Source organism: Pieris napi, chromosome 8 (assembly GCF_905475465.1).
Source record: "Pieris napi chromosome 8, ilPieNapi1.2, whole genome shotgun sequence".
NCBI classification, from domain to species: Eukaryota; Metazoa; Arthropoda; class Insecta; order Lepidoptera; family Pieridae; genus Pieris; species Pieris napi.
This window is the reverse complement of record NC_062241.1, coordinates 4,503,795-4,529,343: the sequence shown is the minus strand read 5'-3', so window position 1 is coordinate 4,529,343 and position 25,549 is coordinate 4,503,795. Positions and strand designations below refer to the sequence as shown.

Below are 25,549 nucleotides of genomic sequence, written 5' to 3'. Positions count from 1 at the left end.
CAACGACAATTCAATTTAACCGATAAAATTAAACGAAAGACAAAATGATAGCACTTTTTATTTAATAACAGTCTCAAGCCCAATCAAAGAAACGCCACACGAACATTATTTCCGTTTGACCAATCATCATCAAATGAAACGCGCCCTCGTTTGATCTTTCACTGGGACCTTATTCATAAAGGTTGTTTCTGGTACATCCATGACTGTTGTAAGAAATAGCGCTTGCTTCTCAGCAAGAAATTAAGTCTGTTCGCATGCTGAAGTTTTGTAGAATTAATGTGCACTGACTTTTCCTTAACTAATGTGTGGTCAATGCCCTTGGCGAGAAAGTACATTTCGTCTAGTTATGTAAACGTCGTCTTTGCGGAAATATGAATGATAAAATATTGTATATATATTTTATAGTATATATAGAGGTACAATGTGTTATATAAGTTTATAATACATTATAATACAATCTTGAAATAGTAATAGACTGATTTCAATTCAATTTCTCTCATTTAATAGCGTAATAAATTTATACCAATACTTACAATAAACAAGGTTGTTTTTGAATATTGATACGTACATTTAACATGCAAAGCGTGACGGAAAGAGTTGCGCTTTAAAATGCAATATTAATAGAATTTCATTATCATTTTAATTAATAAAGAAAATTGAATGGTAATGCGATAGCGGTATAACATTTTCTGCTTTGAAATGGATTCCATTATGAAGTTTTAATTACTTTGTTCAATGTTTTTAGAAATAATAAGTTTTTAAATTGCCTTTATAACGTACGCTACATATTAATTTGCAAAACGTTCTCATTTGTAAAATAATTTTACATATCTTCTTTTGTGTTATAAAGTTTGCAAATAATATGCAAATTTTTGATGAAAAATATTTTTTTATCCGGTATGTAAATTGAAAAATATAATCTTTAATTTGTATGTAAACATAATTTTTATTGAGTAGAGCTCGAAAACACTGTCACTCCAATTTATTAAAATTCTAATAGTTTTTGACGTACTATAAAGTATGTCAAAAAGGTCTCAATTCTGAATCGTCTGAAACCTCACGAGTATTACAGTGTTAATCAGGAAAATATAAAATATGCTGAAAGTAAAGTAACTTATACTAAGCTAAAACAGCCAATACAAACTCTTAAGACGTATTAATTCAAAAATGAAAACTCGACAAGTCTCGTAAATTTGTAGATTTATTCTAAAAGTTTTTCGTCTGGAAATAATAAAAATGTACATTTCATTAATTCTTCAGACTTAAATTATTAGGGTTTGTTATTTTTCCGATCTTAAATAAATATTATATTATTTAGTAATTTGTATATAATATATAGTTGCTGTACTATTAGAATAATACTAGACATTATTTTTAGAATCCAGAGGAGAGGGTCGTGACGGTTGAATGACACTTATCTAACTTTTACGTTTAATGGTACGCGGTGCATGGTTCTTAGTTCCATCCCCGACGAAACAATATATGGTGTAGCTTTCAAGGCTGGCTGGCAAGGCTAAATGTCTATCGTAAAAAACAGGCGCATGCGGTGTACTCTTAGTAATTTTCAGTACCACAGATGAAAGCAATAGAAAGGAACAATAAAAAAGCGATAAATGTCTATTGACTACACGGAATTTCTATAAGGTTTGAAACTCTTTTGAATTACATACCTTTTGTGTCATTTTTGCGTGAAAAATTCATTTTTGATGACATTGCACGCTTTATTCTCGCAACCCGGGCTAGTAATTAACGCTAAAATGTATGTTACGCTTTATTATTATTTTTTATCTACTCCTTGATTCATCAGCTATACGAATAATATTATATAGAGGAAATATGTAAAATTTCATTTCTGAAAAGCTACTGTACTGGTTGAACCAATAGAATACTACATTATCCATAACATATTTATAAGTAATTGGTTACTAACATTTAAAGTACTCTGGCTTTATTATATTTAAAACTACTCTAAGAAAACCACAAATGGAAGCCAGTATATTATACAATCTCAGCTCTGTAAGGTACTCATACTTATGTAGGCTTTTGAATATTTAATTCAAACATGGGTGGAAGACAAATTATGTTTAGGTGGAACACCGCCGAGGCATTTTGTATTCTCACGCTATCCTGTGTACTTCTTTGTTATTTTTATACTCACGTCATGGTATAATTCCATATTCACTTGTTTATATATAATATAATTCCACATTAACTATTTATGTATTCTTACTTCAAAAAGGTATAGCTTTTATAGAATTAATTGTATTTATATATTTTGCTTTGTGTATGTAAAATTTGATTCTTATAAAATTATAAATATGGTTATATATCAACCGCACTAAGTATAATATATGGTAGTTATATTATGTACTCCATTCCGTCTCGGCCACGATGGATTATCTCTATTGAGACTTGCCATGTACGAAATGCACAAGTGTGTGCAAATTCGCAAGTCCACTTTTTATTCCAAAACTCTTTGTATACGGATGTCCAATACGCCTGCAGTTTCACCAAAGCAGGGTTGACAGCTTTACGTTCTCATCGCGGTAGGGCTGTTCCAACTCCATTGTTTTTAGAGTTTCAAGATTTAACTATACTCGGAATTTCAAACCGAGATCTGCAGTCGAACATCCTAATTACTAGGCCAATGAGACGGTTAAATCAAATCCTATAATTAGGATTTATAAAATTAACGACTGAATTAACACTAGCGAGGCAACGGAGCACAAAAAGTGCTAGTACATATGCTTTGTAAAGCAACAAAAGGTAGCTTAAACGTAAGTAGTTAATGGAACTATGATAACATTTCATTTCTAATGTACAATAATATACGAATATACATTTCGTTGAACCTTTTAAATCCACTTAATAAATATTATTATAAGAATATGTCCAGAGGGTTTGCGAGTGCTTATATTCAACACAGTCTGGCAATCTTTAAAAGAGACGTTTAACATAAGGGTTTTTTCAATAAAAAGGTTCATTTCTGTATTCAACCATTCGATATTTATTGTGGTACATACATATAATCTACTGAAATTAATCGGTCTCTAATTCTTCAGATGAAATTTAATTCAAGTAAAATAACGTATTGAGGCCAAAATGATTAGCATTTGTATAGAAATATAGAGTATAGAAATGAGAAGAAATCTACCTCAACTACAGACTATCAAGTATAGCTTGGCGTTGTAGTGGTGGTGCCTCCTACTTTATATGTGTTGCCACTTTTATTTGCCATCATAAAAAATGAGTTTTTTTAGTAACAGTTTCTTTAAAACTAACTTCTAAGACCAATCAAACTTTGAGAACTGATCTTTCTACCACACCCCAACTTATTGACTTTGAGAATTTGCTTGCCTTCTACCAGAAAATTTAATTTCAGAAAAGCTTTGTTGAATTGAAACATACATTCTCACCCCCAGATAGTTCTTTCGCTAATTTGTTCGTGATCGTGACTTTGCCTTGCGTAACAAACTAAATTATAAAACACTGGTTTTATAATCAGGTCGATTATAACATAGACCATTTCCCATGTCTCCTGAGTAAACGCGTGTGGTTGGCATTATAATATTCATTTATTCAAGCGAAAAACTCACGTATTCATGTAATTGAATGGAAAGGTGGAACGTGTGCGAACGAGTCACGTAATATTTAGATCTGCTTGACTCAAGTTTCAAACTTCGCCTAGTTAACTTTTATGTCTTATAAGGCGGCGTCATAATTGAACGTCAAATTGGTTTCATTTGTCAATTATGTTAAATATTTTTCACCATAAGGCAGAGCTTTACTTGAAACTGTTGCATTTTGATGTCATCGTTCGTTCATGCAGGAAAATTAAGAATTTTGATTAAACCCTACAGTTTTATAAATTAAATAATAACTAACAAACAAATTGTAATCAAAACCAGCGTAATCGTGTTTGTTAAATAATGTTATTAAATAGAACTTCTATACATAGTGTTAAACGTTGTAAGAATATACGAGGTTGTTCCCTAATTTAATCATATAAGTTGAAATAAAAACTAAAATTTTCATTTTCATTTCCGTGGGAAACTCGGTCAACTCGCTAACCTCATATGTGACTCTTTCAACTCGCTCTCTTCGCTGCGCTCGCATCCGCTTTGGTGGAAGCACATGTATGAAAATCATCGTTACGAGTATAGCGGAGTCCGTAATGGGTCCGCTCGCAGTGGAAGACGGTCATAAGAAATGATGACGTACGAGTATATATTAAGTGCGGTTGACAAATATCTAATATTTGGAATTGATAATTAATTCAACGAAACGTTTGGTATCTTTTTCGTATGATGTGTGACTGTTAATCCTTCAAAGGGAATTGTTATAATTAGTCTGCAAACTAAATAGCTTAATACTTAAAGCATAACTGTTAAGTTTAATCAACACGTGATCAAAAAAATTATAATATATTATTCCAAGAAATGTTTGTTATTATAGTGAAGATAAGATAATATATGTTATGTGATAATTCTTTCCTTAATCTTCGTAGAAATACTGAATATAATTTGGGGTATATATATCTTATATATCATTTAATACAAAAATTGATCACAATAAGATAGCACTCACCATACGTTTTAGATCACATAAAGACTAAAGACAATCGAAAGAGATATCTAAATTTAAAAAAATAATTGTACTTATTTAAAGCTTTCTAATAATTACAATCAACAAGAATTTATAATAAATACTTCACATTCGTTGTTGTTGAAACGAAACAATTGTTCTTGAAATATAAAATAATATTATGTTTATATACTCAGTTATTCTATGTCAGTAGTAGAAAGGAAACACAAATAAAATATACTGGAACATGGATTCCCTGTTTATTGAGGGCCGGTTGAGTCTGAAAACAGACTTCTGGTTTATCCAAGGCGTTCAACATCGATGTGAAAATAAAGCTACATTGTTTATTTTGTATAGAGTAAAACGATTTTATATATCGCTTATGAAGGTGTTAATTCTTTTTGTGACATAAGCGCCATGATTGTTATTGGATTTAGAGATGAAGATATATTTGAACGCAAATTACTATTAAATTCACACGCAGAAGCAATAGGGAATTAGATGAATGGAGCGTTTAACGCTATCATTACTCGATAGAAGTTTCATTGCGTGCTTATATGATCGTTAACACCGCAATATCTACAGATGTATGCGTGGTAAACATTTTAATATAGTACGAAATTATATTTCCCATTGTCAACCAGACCTTCTCGCTAAATGAAATTTATTATTATGATAGGCATTATTAATTTTGAATATCCTATCACTCGTGTTACTATTAAAATGAATTAGAACTGTATAAACTTCAAATACGTTTTAAGATGTAAATCTTTTAAGGTTAATCCATCAAGATCACAAGTGAAAAGCCAAGAAAATTATGTGCTACATTTGTCTCTACGTAAGGAAATATTCGAGTCCCAGTTGGCTCCCGGCGATTCTCACCCATTGTGACAACACATGTGCCTTTTATGTACATGAGCGAACAAAGGAATTAGGGTGTTATGTATTTTTTGTTTGCGAATTACAAAACAAGATCATCTACGTAAAACAAAAGACGAAAGCAGTTCTTTTTTGAGTTTTCCAATTTTAAATAACAATTGTTTCGATCTAGTAAGTTTATGCTTAACTTTTTTTTATCTCAGTTAAAATAACAAACGATTCCCTCAAAATTACGAAGAAGTTATCTAAAAACTAAAATCTATAATATTAGAAAAGTAACAGATTCGTGTATAGCCACCAATTACGTAATGACAATATTAATAGTAAATCAATAATAATGAACCACAATATAATTTTTAACAATATTTTCCTATGGTTCATATTTTTTAATTTAATCAAATCAGTAATTAACACACACATAACGTGTCTTTTTCGTTATTATCATTATGTAAAGCCAACAGCAAGCAAAAAGTTCAGTTTTAAATCAAACCTAGAAAAATAAACATTAAGTCAAAACTGAAAAAAAATATATCGAAAAAACTATACATTAACGCATTGCTAGTGTAAAGAACTATCTTCAACGTCACTAAATCAATAGTTGAAACATGCTAACTGTAATCAATTATTAACCTAATACAATCAACCAAGTCCGCAGTTTAGTTAGCAGTTGCTAATTGTGAAGTTCTGATTGTAAGGGCGGAATAGGCCAAGGGCGGGTCCAGTCGAATTACACGATCAATATGTCTACACTGTGTTACCTGTTGTTCGAACGACGGAAAACGTACTATCAGCAAATGAGGTTCTATTCATTTAACGACCTTATTCTATACTAGTAGACTCGGCCAAGCGTTGCTGTGGCTAAGATTTTTGTTATATTACATAGTAGTAAACTATTAAAGAGAAAAGGCAGGAGAACACCAATCCACCATGCTTTTTTGGTGGTTATGCCATTAAATTGTAGCTTATGTGAAACGTTGGTATTTATTTTGATAAGGATCAATACCTAGGTACGAATAAAGAGCCTTTTCTAGCGGTAGTATTTTAATAAAAAATTTTTTATAAAAGGACGCTTATTGTAACGTAACTATAAAAGATAGAGACATGCTGTCGCGACATTTTTATAGATAGTGATGTGTCCTGAAAATTGTATACATCATTTTGTTCTATCATTAATAGTTTTCGCAGCGCACACGATTGAAGGAAGTTTTTTGTTTATTTTTTTACACCTTGGGTTTTATACCTATATATATATATTACACCTTTACAACTTGAATAATCTAATTCAAGTTTTAGTAAGCATACCTAATTTTTTTGAAAATGAAACATAGCCTATGTCACTTGGGAATAGTGTAGCTTGCCAACAGTGAAAGAATTTTTGAAATCGGTTTAGTAGTTTCGGAGCCTATTCATTTCAAACAAACAAAAAATCAATCCTCTTTATAATATTATAGTATAGAGTATAGATTTTAAAACGGAAAAGTCGTAGATTAGAAAAAAAAAGTTCAATAGAGAAGTTTTCATCACCTATACCTATTCAAATAGACGTTTCACGAATGAATTACTTATAACATGCGAAACGTTGAGTTATCTGAAACACGCTTTTATAGCCATGTTTTTTATGGAAAATATTACGACCCAGATACCGGGGTTTAAATAATAATAGCGAATTTTCAAAGCAAAATATGCAATCACGAACTTTTTTTACAAACATCATTCTCTTTGAATTATGTTGAAGAATTCACCTTAGTTTGAGAAGAATAGAGAAGACAATTACCATGAAATTACTTACTTACGTAAGATACTAAACTAATATTAGCAGTAGTGTGGATTCAATGTTATGTAACAAATACCGTACTATCTTCATTTTACGTTTTTATAAGTAGGCCGTAATGTGTGGATAGCACAATTAACTTTTAGTGAATTTGTTTTTTTAGCACACACCCATTATAATTTCAGTAGTTTATTCGTTGATCAAAAAAATACTTAATGTGATATTAATTTTTTTAATACATTTTGCCAAGCGTTTGTCTTTTTACAGGGTTAAATTATAATATAGAAAGTTATAATAGCTAATAATCCTTACTTTGCTAATAGTACAATAAGCTATGTCAACAGCTAGGATTACGTAATTTTCTATAAAAAGAACAAACTTAAAATTTTTAACTATTAAATGGCGTGCATAAGCTACATAAAATATGAAAATGTATGTCTAGATTTGAATATAATACAAATTAATTTTTCTAAGGTCAGAGGTCGTCTTTTCAATTATAAAGACTTTTAAAACTGACGTTTATAGAAATAATTAATTTTTATTTCAATCAATGAGAAATTACTGATAGCAGAAATTTAAGTCACTAGGGACAGGGCGGTCAGATTTTAAGAATACATTTTAAAATATTTAAATAAAATAAGCATTAAAGAAAGAAACATGATTGTCGCACGTGTGTTAACCTAGTGTTTTATTTTATTTATTTCAAATTAAAAGTTGAGGGCCATTGATAAAAGCTATTAGTAATTTTGACGTAAAAGCTATGTTAGTAAAGTTAAAAGTTTACATAAACTTACTTTCTTGACTTATATTATTAAGTACAGATTCTTGAACTATTTAATTTTATATCAGCGATAAATAAAAGGTCAATGGCAAAAAATATCGCGAAAATTTTTCACAGGCTACTAAAAAACTAAGACAGACTCTACTCGGTGATTGAAATTTGTAGACCGCAACATAGATTACAAGTGGCATTTGATCGGTTCGTTAGTTATTCACAAGTATTGGAAACCTGTGACATCGTATTGATCGCCCCCGAACGAAACGTTTTTGAATATAGTTGTTTTAAAACTAGAAAAATGTGTTTCAGTTGCCCTCTGTCTCAGATTATTATAGATATGTTTCCTTAATCACGTGACAATGAAAAAGGTTATAATAGTTATTGTAAGAATGTCTTCTTGTCATATTGATTGTTTAAGATCAAGTTTTATATTATCAACTAAATAATAATCTTTGCGTATTAATTGGTAGCCAAAGTTAGCGGGTTAAAATTCACTGTCTCACAAAATGAAGTATAGATATGCTTTGTAAATATTTTATATTATCGATTGATGGTATGGCTCAAATCGTTATACATATTTAATTCCGTTTATGTCGATTTTATCGGCGTATCATAAAACACGGTATAAACGAAAAACGATATGAAAAATATCGGTTGTCGACCGATAATGTCACCATCAAGCTTGGATGAAATTTTTGAATGATACAAATATTACAATAAATTTGTTATATGTTCTTGATGTCTGACAAAACAATCCATATAGTAAATGTTGTATAAGTATAATATAAATAGTACACTACAAAAAGTGCTACTTCAATAGTTTAGATCGCTTATATATACGTGATAAGAGTTATAGTTTTTGAAAATCCTTCCGAAGTAGTTATTAAATGTACGTAGCATAGCATTAATGTTCAAATATATAATAAAACATATGGTGTTTAGCAGACTAACTCAAACCTATTTTATGGTTAGACGTCTTTATTGTCTTGAGTCGAATCCAGTATAGCGAAATAACACAGGAATCGTAACATTATTCCCGTGGCGATAATTTGATATTAAGTTTTTGTTTAATTGATACAAAAACGAACTCAAATCGAACGCCAATCAAATATTTCTATACCTTATATGGCCTTGTACATAAATATTTCACCTACATATGTTTTGTTCAGAGGGATATTGGATTGTGGATCGATATAAGCGATCTAAAACACATCACGTCTCTGTATATGAGGGCTCAATTGTTCACTGATTGCTCGTTCGGTACATTCAGCTGTTTCCCAGTAATTGCTGTGGCAAAACTTTGTCATAACGCCTTAGCTATATTTAATTCACAAGTTAGCACTAGTGTGAAATTAACCGAATATTATTGATCATATTTTAGTTCATGAATCCAAACCCGCAAGGTTTTTTTTAGAACACCAGAGGCCAATGGGTAGGGTACCGCCGCCCAGAAAGCAAGTGCTTTTAAGAATTGGTACGCACTTTACTTGAAGGACCCTACGTCGAGTTGGTTCAGTGGGCAGCTGGTTCCAGATAGCGCCTATAAGTTCCAGATTCCAGGGCGCGTTGCCGCTTGCGTGCCTTAGAAAACACTCAGTTGTGGAACGACGGACGTCCAGATGATACGGGTGGAATTTCGTATTCTGCCTCGATGTCTGATGATGAATCTCATTTGCAGGTATTAATCCTCTCAAATTTCTCCATGGTACATGCAGTAGAAGATAAAGAAAGGCCCACATCTCTACGCTACGCCAAGGGTTAGAGCCGCTTGGTAAGTTACTGGTCGCCGACGATTCCAATCGCTCTTCGTTGAATACAGTCAAGTGGAACAGTACTCCATGTGGGGCCGAATTTGTGCTTTATAGAGTTGCAATGCTTGCACATTTTCAGATTGCCAGCTCAGCTATGGGCAAATTTTCAATTCACCAGGTATTTGCAATAACTGAACTTTTAATTACTATGTGAGGACTGTTTCGAATTTTGTATTGTTGCCTGCAGTTTTGGATCACTTAGAAACATGAAGTCAGTCAAACCTGTATAAAGAATTTATTTGCTAGTTTTGACTATAATGGCTTTTAGAAACGTAATGTGGCCGTGGAACCTATATTATTTATGTATTGTACCTCCTCTTGGTAAAATGGTTAATATAGCTGGATAAACGACATCTAAATTCCAAGTTCGACTCCCTGCGATACATAGTTTTATAGTGTTCGTTGTTGCCTTACCTTGTTGTTTTTGCTGTAGTTTGAGCTTTATATTCAAAACTGAAAATAACTATTAAAAATTCAGTTAAAATGTCTTTTTAGCAAATGCATTAAGTTTAAATTGCATTTTACAGTAGCAGTTTGAAAAATTCTCATTCGTTCTCGGTAAATTAAAGAGAATGAAAGCTAATGGCTGCTTCGGAAGCTTTAAAATTTTCCGGAAAGTGCATTTGAAGCCATTATTTCACTTCCGAGAAAATCACAAGATAAAAATTTTTGCTGGATACGTATTTAGTAAGATTGAGTGTATTAATTTTCACATATATATTATATATTTTTGTCTAAGTTGCTAATATAAACTTTTTAATATGTATCCTCTCAGTAATCTATATATATAAAAAGAAAATGGTGTTCGTTTGAGGCTCTTTCACGCTTAAACCACTGATCGTATCGACATGAAACTACCACCATTCGATGCGAAATTTTTCCAAGATGGTTTATGGCTATTTATTTTTTTAATTCCAACGTTCCTTCATTTTTTTATTTCTGTTTTACTTTTATGAAAATTTTTCCCGCTAATAAAAACAAAAGAGGCTTCCTAGAACCGCAAAACGTCAACATCTGTTAAAAACTCGATTTTCGAAATATTTCAATTTTCTTAGCGGGAAGTTAAAAAGAAGAATAATAAAAATATGAAAAAAAAATTTATTTATTTCGCCCAGCAAAGCGGGCGCGAAACGGCTAGTCATCTATATATATAAAAATGAAACCCGTTTTCCGTTGTCACGACATAACATGAAAACGGCTTGACCGATTTGTCTGAATTTTTTTTAATAATATTCCTTGAAGTACGAGGATGGTTTTTACGGAGAGAAAAATTAAAAAACTTGAGTGAAAAAGTCTAAAAACAACACTTTTCTATATTCCCATACAAAATATTCGAAACAATACTTAAAAATCAATTTTAACTTTAATACCATAACATAAAGTTCAAATGTTAGTGGTGGGGTTCCGGGAAGGTAAATTTTTATTTTTGACATAATTTATTTGTTGTCTTATCAACTTTCTTTTTTTTATCTTACTAGCTAGACCGGTGTCCTGAATAGCAGAATAAGTATTTAAAAAAAATAAAGAATCGACTGTTAGGCGGTACGATGTTCACCAGGCCAGCTAGTTAGAAATAAATATAATACATCGCGCAAAAAGTCAGTTATTCAAAAACTCTTAGTTCACGCCCTTATAAATATTAATGTATGGAAAACCTGGGATATGTTGGAGTTTCATAATGGATTTTCTTTTACTTTCTCTGCGCTGAGCCATTTAGTAGTTTCAGGATTGTTTTGGGAAACTGTATTGTGAACAATATTGATATTATTGTATCCTAAGTAAAATGATTTTTATAACATGAATCGGAATATTGCAAAGTATTGAAACCCATTAGACAAAAGACCCGGAGGCTTCTTTTGTTTTACTTTACTTACATACTATATTATATGTTCCAGTATCTTTTATTTTTATTTATCTACGAATATAATGAGATGTTATAATAGGATGCTGAGATCACGAATGATAAAAAAACGTCCACTTTTTTTATTCAAAACATCAGCCGTATAAATCACAGTAAGTCATTGACTTTTCCATAAAACAAAATAGTCAAATACGCTTTTTAGAGATACAACCGAAACAAAACGTTAGTGGTATAGGATAGACGTTATACAATCCAAATGCGATTGTTGCTCTAACTAAAGGTAGTTTAAAAATACAATAATAAAACAGTCTATCACGTAAAGTTCAGAAAGTTTAAAATTAGATTATATGCGGTACTTTTTATAAAGTGAACAGAACTTTTGAAATCTTAAGGTTAAACTACGGAAAGCTAAAACTTGTTAAAAGTTTTCATCCAAGGCTTTATTACAAAACTTAGGTCCCTAGTTAAATCTCTGCACATAATAAAATAATGTGACAACGAAACGATTTTACGTTTCATTTCGTTATGTTTTGATGAATGAAATAAACCATGATAAGGTTTTAAAATAATAAAGGATTTTTTATCGTACTTTCAACTGGATCAGTAGGTTTTTAAAAAAATGGAATTTAATAGTTTTAAGAAAAAGAAACTAGTAGTAAGTCATGTAACGAAGCTTCAAACAAAGTGTTTCATTTATTTGAACATTCCTCCAACAACCGTCCCTGAACATGACTAGTGCTACAACAACCTTTTAGCTCTGGGACTCAAATTTCCATTGCTGGCCGGCTGTTGACGTTTTGAGTCTAAGGCATGCCGAGTGTTAAATGGGATCGAACCTACGATCTCACACATGAAAGCCGTACCTAATTAAAATAATTAATTCATTAGTAGTAAAAATATAATTTTATTCATATAAACATCCAAATAATTGCCAGTCATATAACTATTTTATAGTAGTTCCCATGTTTTATATGACGTAACTTGTTCATATGAAAAATTAGATATAGTATGGCGTGGGCGGTGTAGCTATGTAAAATTATCGATTTTAATACCCTTTGTGTTGTTTAACCACTCTTGATAGGCAATTTTACCCTTCACTAGCCTTCACAGGAAGATATAAACGTATTATGACTCATTGTATAATTATTTAATAGTAGGTACTAAATATTTTAAACATTGTTATATGTATATCTATGTTTAATCTTTTTACGAAACGAAAACTTCTGGACCGAGATATAGAGAAAAAAATCTTCACCATTCAAATTAGTAGTACCGTGTAATAGAACAGAAAAGTCGCCTCAATATACAGGGTGGCCAAAAAGTCGTGGATCAAACGCAAATAGGGGATAGATGAGGTCATCAGCTGCAAAAAATTGTTCTACGGCTGGTCTCTAAGCTCAACCCCTGCAAAGTTTTAATTTATTTTGCGTTTTATAAAAAAATTGACTTTTTTTTACTAATTCTAATTAAAATTCGATAATAATAAACATAATATTAAGTTATACGATATAAATTTTTTTCATATCAAAACTTTTTGTTTACTTCGGACCCCACTGTGAAAAAAAAATACTCTACTGAAAAGTGACCCTGTATTACAAGTTTTGGCGCAGAAAGATATTAGAGCGACTCATGGTCATGTGACTCTTTTCAGAATCCCTATTAAATGCGCAATTTTTTTTTGTAAATGGGAAATTTGAAAATGAATAAAATTTACTTTATCCGATAAAGAACAAAAATTACTTATTTAACTAAAAAGAATAAATGTTGTTTCTTATCCAAAATACACTTGCGCTGACTGAAAAACGATTAAAGGTCAAAGTTCAAAACAACCAAATACTGCTATAATACATAAGCACACTTCCTCCATATAATATTCCTCTCTAGAGTAAATAAACCATCCATTAGACGTATATAGAGAGAATACTAAAGTAACACGTAATAAACTTAACGATACTGGCGTCATATTTATGTATTTCTCATTTACAGTATATATTACTATTTGTAGGTATTCATTCAACATTTCGGATAATTTTAACAAAATACATGTACCTACCTAAGCAATTTCCAGATAGAAAATTGCCTTTCGTTTACGCGGGTAGTACACATTTAAAAAAGTGTCTAGCCCATTAAGTTGATATATAACTATTTGATATTATGATTCAAGTTTATAGTTTTTTATTATTTAAATATTTTTATGATTTAATAAAAATCTATAAAAGAAATTTGTATTTTAGTCTTTACCTTATTATAAACTAGCTGCCCCCGGGAACTTCTTTTCGCCGTCAATTTTACTTGGCCTACCTTTTTAGTAGCTAATATACCTACAAATTATAGACTCCACGACCAACGATAAATACAGCTAAAACAAAACATTGCTCATCCAAGTACTCACACAACCCATTTACCAAAATAAACATTACAAAACATTATTAAAAAAAACCATTTGAGTGAATCACGAATATACGCTAAAATACATTTAGTCGTGCCCTGAATAAATTATTATAGGTCTAGTGCGCACCACAACCTTTAAAGGTTTTATTAAATATAAAAGGGTTCAGAAATTAAGGCGCTAATTATGCTCTTCACGTAATTAATCAATCGTGAACCTTCTTTTATTAGATTTTCAAGTGCTGCTTCTTTGTTCATCCGCGAATTAAATATTTTGTCATTGTTTTCGTGTATTCGTTTAATTGCCTCCTTGGCTTACTCGTTATTTCGGTAACTGGGAGGCCCACATGCACTTTATTCCAATAAACTAGATTCTTGCCTATCTCTCGTGCTTCCCCTATCTTTTTCCTAGCTACAGCCTACACCTAGTGTATCTCTAGCTAGTCAGTAAGCTATTGAGTAGGCTGGACTGGCCATTTCCTCCGGGCGGCTTCTTTCTGTCCCCTCTTAACATTTCCCAGGTGTAGTACGATTTCCGTAAAGAGTGTTCTGACTTCAATACTAACGTCATTCAGTTCTTCAAAAGTTCCTACTTTCCTGATTACAAACATAAGCGCAGCCTCAGAATTTCAGTGGCAGAAGTCCTGAGAGTGTGAGGGCCGCATCTCGCCCGTAAAATTTTGAAAGAGATAAAATATACTTCACTGAACACCGTGAGTTTTTAAAAGTGAGGTAACTAACGTATTAAGACAGGTTATATTGGTCATTAGATGAAATCATGAATTATCACAACACTGAGGTAGTTAATTGTGTAACTTGAAATAATTTAAAGAAATTTGTAAGAAATTGTTTTAATGTTTCTAATAATTTTTAATTTGGACAATAAACAAAAAAAATTTGTACCTACATCGCGTGAGTTTTTAAAATAGATGTGTTACATGAATTTTATAATTTAAAATTGTTTTGCGTGATTAAATTACATAATTTACGTTAATATGATGTACCATATACATAATATATATACTGTAATTTAATCGTCGTGAAAGTAAAAATAATTTGTTTTATTTAACTACTAACGCAACGATCTACTAGAGTCTTCAGAAAAATCAACTATTAGAATTAACTATTTGATCATTTTTATTTAACTGTGTTAAAGACCAGAATTAGATACGGTAAAAGATATTCTATTGAAAAGAAAACTATTACTGTTTATCAATGCAAAGCCCAAAGAAGAAGTCTTTTGTTTGGCTTTTAAAGAAAGAGTCCAAATGCTTAATTTATTAAGTTAATATATTGATAAACATAAAATAGTTTTTATTTAATTATTTAAACAAAATCTTTATTTAATCCTTATTTGTAATGACGTATTTTAGGTAGCATAACTGATTCTGTTCGTGTTATAACTAATTCTCATTTGGCAATAACACTGACTAAAAAATCGGTTTACTGATGATAGTTGAACGTGACAACGTCACGAATCGCTCACTCAAGTAGGAGAGAGACAGATGTCGAACGCTGAAGAGCGCGGAGTACGATTGTGCCTCTCTGTCGCTTCGCGCTCTCGCTTACACTTCAAGCCTTAAATGGAACGCCTCAGAGCGAGGTAACGCCGCATGAGTCATGTTTTTTCGTGCGTGCAGCCGGCTCCATCGATTTATAAGACGTTGTCACGTCAAAAAACTTCTTGAAATAAAAAAAAAAGTAGTAATGATTTGTATTTCTGAATGTTTGTAATAAACTGAAAAAAATACTGGATAGATTTCAAAAGTTCTGACATCATTAATTCATTAGAATCTCAAGAACATTAATTAGTATCTCATAGGCTTACTTTATCCAAAATATGACCAAAAATGTCCAGCCGCACGAAGCTGGGTTGGTAGTCAAGTAAACAAGTGAAGGAAGAATTTAAAAGCGACTGTTTATGTAAAAGTGGGTATTCACCGCACCTTGACCTAAAAAATGCTAATTACACATTCTATGGGGGTTGAATGCAAAATACGACTCAATAGCAGTTGAAAAAAGAATTTTCACTGCTTCGAAAATGAACTTAAACCAGTTAGGTAAAAAATATTTCTTCCTACAGGTTCTTTATTTTAATGATACTGTTGTATGTGTATTTATAACTAGCTGATCCAGCAAACGCCGTTTTGCCACGTCATTATATCATTTATGGTTATTGTGCCTCACTCGACATAGATAGGTATAGTGTGTCGCGGACTTTTTTGTAGATATTTATAAGATCTACAATTACTTAGAACATTTTATGGTTCTATCTTTAATAGTTTAGGCAGGGTACGCAAAATAAGTAACTTTTTTGGTTGATTTTTTACACCTTGTGTCCGAAAAACCCTAATATCTTACGGAACCCTATTTTGTTCAAAATTAAATATAGCCTATATTACTCGTGGATAATGTAGCTTTCGAATGATGAAAGAATTTTTAAAATCGGTCCAGTAGTTTATGAGCCTATTCATTACAATCAAACAAACAAACAAACAAAGTTTTCCTCTTTATAATATTAGTGTAGACAACGTCAAAAGGAGTATTTTAATCTACTTCTGTCGCTTTAGGGGGTTTCTCGGCATATTTGAGTATCTGGTCATCTGTAGAGTAGGTTCTATATATTACCTAATCATATGATGGAAAATAATGATTAAACAATAATAGGTACCAAATCATAGCTTACATATTTGAATGTGTGGTACTTACATTGGTAGATAAGAAGTGTCAAATTTTAATGTAATAAAGTTCTTGTTCTAAAATTTAAAGGTAATCTAATCTAGTTTTGCAAACTTTTAAATGATTGATAATTTTAAAAATAATGTTACAACATTTTTGCTAAACTAACTCCCATCACAGCCTTGCGATTCTGTAACTCACTTTTCGAACTCTCACAGCGGTTTTCACAGCGGCGGTCGTGCTCAAATCAGTCGTGAAGCAGTCATTTTACTTTTTGGCATAAACAACAAGCTCCCTCCTTAGCAGAATGCCAGTGAGTTCTAAAGTGAGTAACAGAATCGCAAGGCTGGTATTGCTTTAATGGTTTGGAAGCCAATTGATTTCAGTTGAAGTAGATACTCAAATTTAACATGGCAACGGCTAAATGTCAATCAATCTCAAAAACACGTACACGAGACGGACCGCGCTATGCCTTATGTAATATGCCCATCGAAACGGATTTTGAACTGGCCGTGTTATCTTTTTATTGAATACCTATACAGCGCATAACATTTCTTCGTTTAACCCGTGACAATGCAAGCTTAGTTTAGTTCCTAAACATTGTCATAAATATGGGCCCGGGCTATTATAACAGAGTGGCATTACAATAAAACGTAATATACAAATTGAAGAAGTGAGGCTTGCATAGTAACTAAAGCATACTTAGAATGTTTTTTTATATTCTCATAAAATTTTAAGGAAAATATAATGAAGTCTATTATATCAATGTAATTGTGTGCAAATTATACGCAATAACGGGCAAATGTTAGTTACGAGTTGTAATTCATTATAACAAAAAATTTAATTTTATAAATCTAAAAATCTAAGAAAACTGTATTTTTAAACGTGTATCCTTTTCAATTTTCCGAACCAAAAATTAACAAATAGACAGTTGAGATCTATAAGATCTATAAGAGATTTATTTTATAATTAAGCTACAATATTAAATAAATATAATTTAAAATAACCGATTTCATTAAAAAAGAAAAAGAGTCCTCCCAAAAAGAGTGTCACGTTTCGGTAAATTATGGGGTTTGTCACGCCATATTATATAGTTACTTCATATGTTACTAAATACCAACATTTCACAATATGTAACCATATTCGTCGTCCCTTTGTTACATCGCAAGGCAGAAACCTAACTTGTTGATTACAAGCAACAGTTCCTTTGTTCGAAAATTAAATAAATAAATTTAAATATCCAATTATAATTTAGATTAACGTTTTAAATGACTTACTGTTTATTTTGCCGGCTGGTTCACAATTGTCTTTTCTGACACATTCAAATAAGAAAGTCACGTCCGCGCGCTACAGGGGTGTTAGCTTGACTGAAAGCTTCGAAAGCTCTGAACGCCTGAAATTAAAGCTTATTGTAGCTCTACCTGTTACGCGGGCAATTTTCGAGGGTCGGGCTTTTGGAATGGGAATGTCACTTCTTAGTGTCATCATGACGTCATGGCTCAACACCATTTAAATTTTACAGTTTCTGTCAAATTTGTGATATAAACCAAGGTTTGGCATTAAACCATAGTTTTGTATAATATGTGAGATGATTGATTGACGAATGATGATTTTTTTTCTGCGGTTATTTGCAATTAGCCCTAAGGCTATGAGCGAATTTTTTCTGTGGTGCTGTCATGTGGAGTGACGTCCCATTGGAAGCATCTACTCATCTTCTGTCTAGAGCTGATGATGAATAATTATTTGCAAATTGCATTTTGTATAAGACATGAGTAACTCTATGCATTTGGACAGTGTTCGGGTAATTTAAAAGAAAAAGCTTTTCCATATCAGACTTGTTGATTAATCTGAAGGTATCTCAAATTCGATTTGTCGAGCATTATTATAATAACGTATTTTGTAGGTCAGGTCACAGGGAGTGACGACGTTAAATTCGGTGTAAAAAATATAATGAGCGAGCAATATTTCTATCTGACAATAGATATTTTAAAACAGTTGTTAATTTAAGAATATTAAAGTCAAAGAAGAAAAGTCATGTTATGTATTTGTCTCTATAAAGTAAAACCTCTTTACTGAAGTTTAACTAACAGCTTTAACTAACCTTATACCTAATTTACTGGTTAACTCAGCAGAAACATTTAGCTGTTGAAGTTTAATATTACTGCCGAGTTTAAATTTCGCGATAACTATTCGACTTTATAAATATGATGATATCGTTATAACGACGTTAGTAACTTTTTCATAATTTGAAGTTGTTGTTTTTAAATTCTGTTAGCTTTGAGATTGAATTAAAATATCTTTTGTACTATTAGAATATTATATTCAAATTTTTGGGAGTAACTATAGCTTACGCTCTTCCGAAAACTATATCCTTGAAATCCCATCTCATACCTCCTCCTTTCTTGGCGAGTCCTTTAAGGTCTCTGAAGTTAGGCTATGGAATTCACTTCCCGTCCCTATTCGCTTAGCTCCTTCTTTATCGTCCTTTAAATTTCTTCTGTACAAACATTACCTGTCCACATCGTATCCCTAACTTTCGTACTAACTACTAACTGACGTGAGACTGATCTTAAATGAAATTATTATGATTCATGTGCACTTTTTACTTTTTATTTTTCATGTATCCTTTATTAGTTTAGTTTGTTTTTGTTCCTGTTTACTTTCTTTTTTTTTTAATAACTATATGTAATATGTATTTTGCACTTCTTGCCTACCTCATCTAATTTAATACATTTTTTTTTCTTTTCTCACAGTCGTTGCCTGGAAGAGATCGTTCGAAAGCGATAAAGTCTTAAGTCGCTAAAAAGTTTTTACTAGGTCAAAATACAATTAATACGGAGGTTTATATATAAAGGACGATGTATGTATGTATTGAGTGTGCACTCAGTTTCCGCACTTGGACGCCCATTCGGTCCATTGTGCATAAAGTCCTGGCTAATTAAGCCAGTCTCTTTCCAGAAGCTTAGACGTTTCTTGGGAACTTCGCAAGCTTCACGGAGCGACCTGCTCCGAGGATTTCTGTTCGTTAGGAAGCCACAGCCACGCATTCCAGGACTACGTTGGTGGTTCCCTCTGCGCTGGTACAGCCTCTGCACAAGGGACTGTCTGTCGCACCAAGGACAAAGAGATGTTTATTAGGAAGACAGTTTTATTTGGTGACTATTTATGTTGTGACTTAGAAGAATATTTAGAATGATTCAGAGGTTATGGGCCATGGTTGCCGGTTAAGCCGGGGCGCGTCGCTAGTGTTAGAATAAATCTAATTTTATTTAAAGAATATCATCTTGATAGGTAGATTTAAAGTAATTGTTATTAACCATGTGGTAAACGCTGTCTGTCATATTCATTTTTAAATAAAATAAGATCAGAGAGCAATTTATAGTCAATGATCAATCCAATGCACTACTGACTGATTTACACATTGAAGTTGACCAATAAGATGTATGAGATATGGCGTGGTGTTGCCTTTCTAATAAAATAAATGACATCGGGTGCCCTTATTTTATTATCTCCAACATACAATATTTACTCACGTACTTAAGAAAGTAAATCATTATTCTGAAATATTATCCAATTCTGACAATATGACATACTAGCAGCTGAAACTATATACATGTTGTGACTCCGTGAAATGGTAACAAAACAAAGTAAGAAAAACTCTTATTTTAAGAAATATGTAAAACAAAATGCCTAGAACGCCAACTGTATCCAGAGTAACAATAAGATCTAATGTATGTATTTAGTGTCGCCCATTGTCTAATTACTTATGTACCTGTTTTTATATGGATGTTTTTGTATAAGGTAACGAAGTGTACAGATACAGGCAAACATCTTGAACAAATGTCCTTGCCTGCGCAGAAGCGTTTTTTAGGTATCACTTTTCTGCGCGGTGGCGGGAGAGTGACGTGTCAATTGCGTGATTGGTAAATCAGTTGACGTTTGTGTCCCGCGCTGCGCAAACTTCCCCCTACTCCCTTGTTTAATGCTCAAGAAGTTTGCCGGTATCTATAAAGAGATAAAATTTTTGTAAGAAGTGTCTTATTGTACGTAAAATTACTGATATGCAGCTACATTGCGTACCTTCAAAATAGGTACTGATAAAATGGGAACCGACTGTTCTGGCAACCGCAGTGTCGATTTTTAAGTTTATTTTACCAAATTGTGGAAATAAAACAGTAATCTAGTTTCGTTGAGTGTTTGACTTCTATTTTATCAAGCCCTCTCTTTCTCTATTACATAATACTTGAAATAAATAATATAATTTATAGATAAACGTAGTGTATTCCGCGGTTTCTGCATTAGTTTGGTCGTAGCGTCGTGTTATAACCCATATTTATTATAAAAATCAGTCTAATTTCACCATTTCAACTAGTTTGTCTCTATTCGTTACAGCGTAAACACAATTTGACGGAAAGAGACGAAAACGTACTTTATTAAAAACAGTGCACACAAGATATTAAGATATGCATTATGATATTTTACAATTATTAATGTACATACACACAAACAAGGCTACACAAAATATTTCCTAAAATCAACCTATATATTGGTAAGATTAGGTGATGATATATGAAGTAACAAATTCGTTATAATTGTAATATGTATATAATAGAAACATAACTAATGTCAATTATATATCAAATTATTTTATAAATATAGTACAATAATAAATAAACGTTATTTTATAATGTATGAACATGTATACTTTCGGCATGTTCCATAAAATGTGACTCATAATAAGACAAAAAATTATGCAATAAAAATCAACTTTATTAATTATCATAATATGCTTTTTGCTCTTTCAATTATTACGGAGATAATAAACTATTTACTTTTAATAAAAGACATAATATAACTTATCAAATGCTTTATTAATATTTACAATTCCGTATGCGGCGATGGGAATTTCTTTAAAACTGCATGGTAAAGGTTATAAAAGGCATAAAACGATACGCTAAGAATCACCACAAGAGATCCACCGAACACAAAACTAAGAAAACCGCCATCTATCATGTTAGTTCCTTCTAAACTTGGCGCGTGACCCTGGAAGAGCTCTTTTGTTCCAGAACCAGCTGCTTTCCTTTCTTCCATCATACGTTTCATAGAAGATAATCGCTCTTTTAATTCATCTATTGATTCCATGACATCTTCTGACTCTGTAACCAATATTTTTTGTAAATATACTGTAATAATAAATCACATACCATAATAATTGTGATTCTACTGTATATGGACTAGGTTTCTTCATCTATGAGCGTTTGACAGGAGACTTAGAAGAATATTTATAAAAGGTGCATATAGTAATAACTAATCAATCTTTTTTGAAAACAAACGTAATGCAGGGATAAAAATAATATCGAGTAATCCGATATTAAGAATAAAATACACTTGATCACTTGAAATTTCTCACTGGTTTGTAAATTATTGTATTCACTCAACAAAATTCACCGCAAACAATTAAAATGGAATAACAGCAACATTGTATTACGAGAATATTATATTAAAAAAGGGAAAACACTCAAATACCTCTTAGTTCCTTTTCCGGTGCCATTTTTATTGTTTTAATGTTACCTGTTATGATTTCGTACAGACGCGAATTGCGGTCTGTCAAAACTAATGTTTGCGCATGCGTAGTCGTACCAAACACGGGAATGTATTGATTTGAGTCCCGGATAAAATCCAGGCTATTGTAAGCCTAATATGGCACATTACAATGACTAAAATAATATACGATCAATAAAAAAAAAATAAATAAAATATGTTTATTATGGAACGTAAGATACATGTATCACTTATTCCACGTCATTAAATTTGAAGGCATCCCTACTCATCGGCAAAGAAGACAGAGGGTGTAGGCCGAGAGAAAAAGCCGGCGTAAAAAACTCTCGGTACTCTTTTAAAACAGCAAATCATCAAACAACACTTATTTATAACAAATATCGCAAATTAATTAGAAGTAGCCTGTCTAGCACTAGTCCCAGGCCCTTTTATCAATTAGATAATCGTTGACTTTATAGTAAGCCTTTTTACACAGCTTTTCTTTAATACATTTCTTAAATTTATTGAAAGGCAGTGATAAAAGAGCTTCTGGGATTTTATTAAAGAAGAGTATCCCTTTCCCCAAAAAAGAATTACTAACTTTAGATAGTCTAGTACGGGGAAATTGCAGCCTGCGTTTGTTCCGTGTATTAACATTGTGCGTATGTTCTATTCTAGTAAACTTATCACTATTTTTGTATACATACATAATATTTTCATAAATATATTGCGAGGGAAAGGTAAGTATATTAATTTCCTTGAATTTATCTCTAAGAGATTCCCTACATTTTAAATTATAGATTGCACGAATAGCCCTCTTCTGCAGGATGAAAATAGTTTCGACATCAGCAGCATGACCCCATAATAATAAGCCATAAGTCATTAAGCTATGAAAGTAACTAAAATAAACAAGTCTAGCTGTATCGACATCAGTTAGAGAGCGAATTTTTTTAACCGCGTAGGCTGCAGAACTAAGTCTCTTCGCCAATCCGTTAATATGAGGGGACCACTGAAGTTTTGAATCCATGGTGATTCCGAGAAATACAGTTGTATCATCCAGATTCAATTCCTCACCGTTTATAATTGGTCTAGTATCCATAATCCTTGAATTTTTTGCACAAAATTTAATGCATTTTGTCTTTTTTGCATTAAGTAGAAGGTTATTCATACTAAACCAATGGACAATCGAAGACAGAGCATTGTTCACATCGTCAAAATTTGTTATTTGTCGTTTGATTTTAAAAATCAAGGACGTGTCATCAGCAAACAAAACTATCTGATGTTTTCTCTCTACCATGAAAGGTAGATCATTTATATAAACAAGAAAGAGGAAAGGGCCAAGAATTGAGCCCTGTGGTACCCCCATATCTACTGCCGACCCAGAGGACCTCTTACCATTCACTTCAACCTTCTGAGTTCTTCCGTGTAAATAGGAAGTCAGAAGATTCAGTGCGGTATTCTTGATGCCATAATGGCGGAGTTTCCCGATTAAGGTCTCGTGTTGGACACAATCAAATGCTTTGGATAAGTCGCAGAAAACACCTAAAGCGTCATGCGACTCCTCCCAAGCCTTAATTATATATCTATATAACTCAACACCGGCATCGGCTGTCGAGCGACCCTTGGTAAAACCGAACTGATTATTATGTAATAATTTGTTTACGTTAAAATGACTTACCAGTTGATTTAATATAATTTTTTCAAATATTTTACTACAAGTAGGTAGTACGGAAATTGGTCTAAAGTTACTGGGGTCGGACATACTACCTGCTTTAAATAATGGAATGACTTTACTATGTTTCATTAGATCGGGAAACTCGCCACTTTTAATACAATTGTTGAAAATTATAGCTAGATGGGGAGCAATTACATCAATTATGCTACTAATTATTTTTACAGAAATACCCCAAAGATCGGTAGTGTTCTTTATATCTATGGTTCTAAATATCCTCACTATATCGTCGGCACCAATGGGTCGGAATGTAAAACTGACCTTGCACTCGTTTACATTATCTTTGAGCAGCGATTCAGCGAGGGCGGGAGATGATTGAAGAGACTTTGTAGTCGAAATTGGAATGTCAGAAAAGTACTTATCAAAAACAATCGCTATCTCTTCGTTAGATTTGATTATAGTGTTATCGACACATAGTTCGATGTCTTGATTGCGATCCCTGACTCTTCCAGTTTCACTATCAATTATCTTCCAAGTCATTTTAGTTTTATTGCTACTATTTTTAATCTTGTTTTTAATATTTAAGGACTTGGCCGCGTAACAAACTTTCTTAAATAATTTCGAATAATTTCGAACATAAAGAATAAATTCTTCATTATGATTGTATGACTTTTCAGCGTAAAGGTCATACAACCGTTGTCTACTTTTATAAATTCCCGCTGTCGCCCAATCACTAAACGATTTACACTGCGAATGAGAGACTTTCTTTGGGGTAAAGATGGTGTTGAACTCTTTATTAATACAATCACTTAGATTGTTGTATTGTATATCAACGGTAGTACCTACCGGTAATAAAGGTAGGTGTTTACCTATATTATGTCTAAATCTCACCATTCGCTTTTTATTTACTGGAACAAACACACTGCTCTTATTTACTTGTTTCACCACTTTACATTTTAGCGCCACTAACTGTCCACAATGATCTGAGCTAAGATCAGTTGTAATTGAGGTTTGCATTGCCTCTGCATCTGTAAATACATTATCTATACATGTAGCAGTGGAGCTTGTAATTCTAGTGGGCTCAAGAAACAAGTTAACAAGATTGTAAGATTTTAATAACAGATTGAATTTTTTACTAATGGAGGTATTTTCTAATAAATTTATATTGAAGTCACCACATACAATAATATACTTATTGTTCTTAAAACTAACTTTACACAAAATTTCCTCCAACTTTGCTTCAAAAAAATCGTAAGATGCACTTGGTGGTCTATAAACACTTAAAATAATGCAATTCTCAATCTCTATACAGGCTACCTCCAAAGAGTGTTCTACAGACAGACACACGATGTCATTACGCTCTTTATACTTTAAATTTTTATTAACAATAATCAAAGAGCCCCCATGAATCGCCGACAATCTGCAAAACGAACTTGCAACTTGGTGCTGATCAAAGTTAAAGATGATTTGGCATTCTCTAAGCCAATGTTCGGTAATGCATAGGACATCAATTTTATTTGATTTTAAAAACAACTCCAATTCTAATTCTTTGCCCAACATACCTTGCATGTTTTGATGCATCAAGTTT

General features: G+C 32.1%; 2 protein-coding genes across 2 annotated transcripts in view; both read right to left on the bottom strand.

The window, feature by feature from the left end:
* Window positions 1-18,182, bottom strand: part of LOC125051613 (IDLSRF-like peptide) — a 59,765-nt gene extending 41,583 nt beyond the window's left edge. Inside the window, exon 1 of the mRNA XM_047652056.1 lies at window positions 18,029-18,182. The gene's annotated coding sequence lies outside the window, so the exon portion shown is untranslated. The remainder of the gene's footprint in view (window positions 1-18,028) is intronic.
* Window positions 18,183-21,603: 3,421 nt separating this feature from the next.
* LOC125051783 lies at window positions 21,604-22,366 on the bottom strand. Its single transcript, XM_047652341.1, has 2 exons — window positions 22,278-22,366; window positions 21,604-21,907 (listed from the first exon to the last, which is right to left on the bottom strand). The coding sequence occupies exons 1-2, from the start codon at window positions 22,300-22,302 to the stop codon at window positions 21,630-21,632; spliced, it is 303 nt and encodes a 100-aa protein (XP_047508297.1). The 5' UTR covers window positions 22,303-22,366; the 3' UTR covers window positions 21,604-21,629.
* Window positions 22,367-25,549: the final 3,183 nt, after the last annotated feature.

Bases quoted from the DNA above. Each gene is read 5' to 3' on its own strand.
- LOC125051783 (XM_047652341.1), bottom strand. From the start codon at position 22,302: ATGGCACCGGAAAAGGAACTAAGAG. The intron at 21,908-22,277 runs GTATTTGAGTGT...TATTGGTTACAG, and splicing joins ACCGGAAAAGGAACTAAGAG to AGTCAGAAGATGTCATGGAA.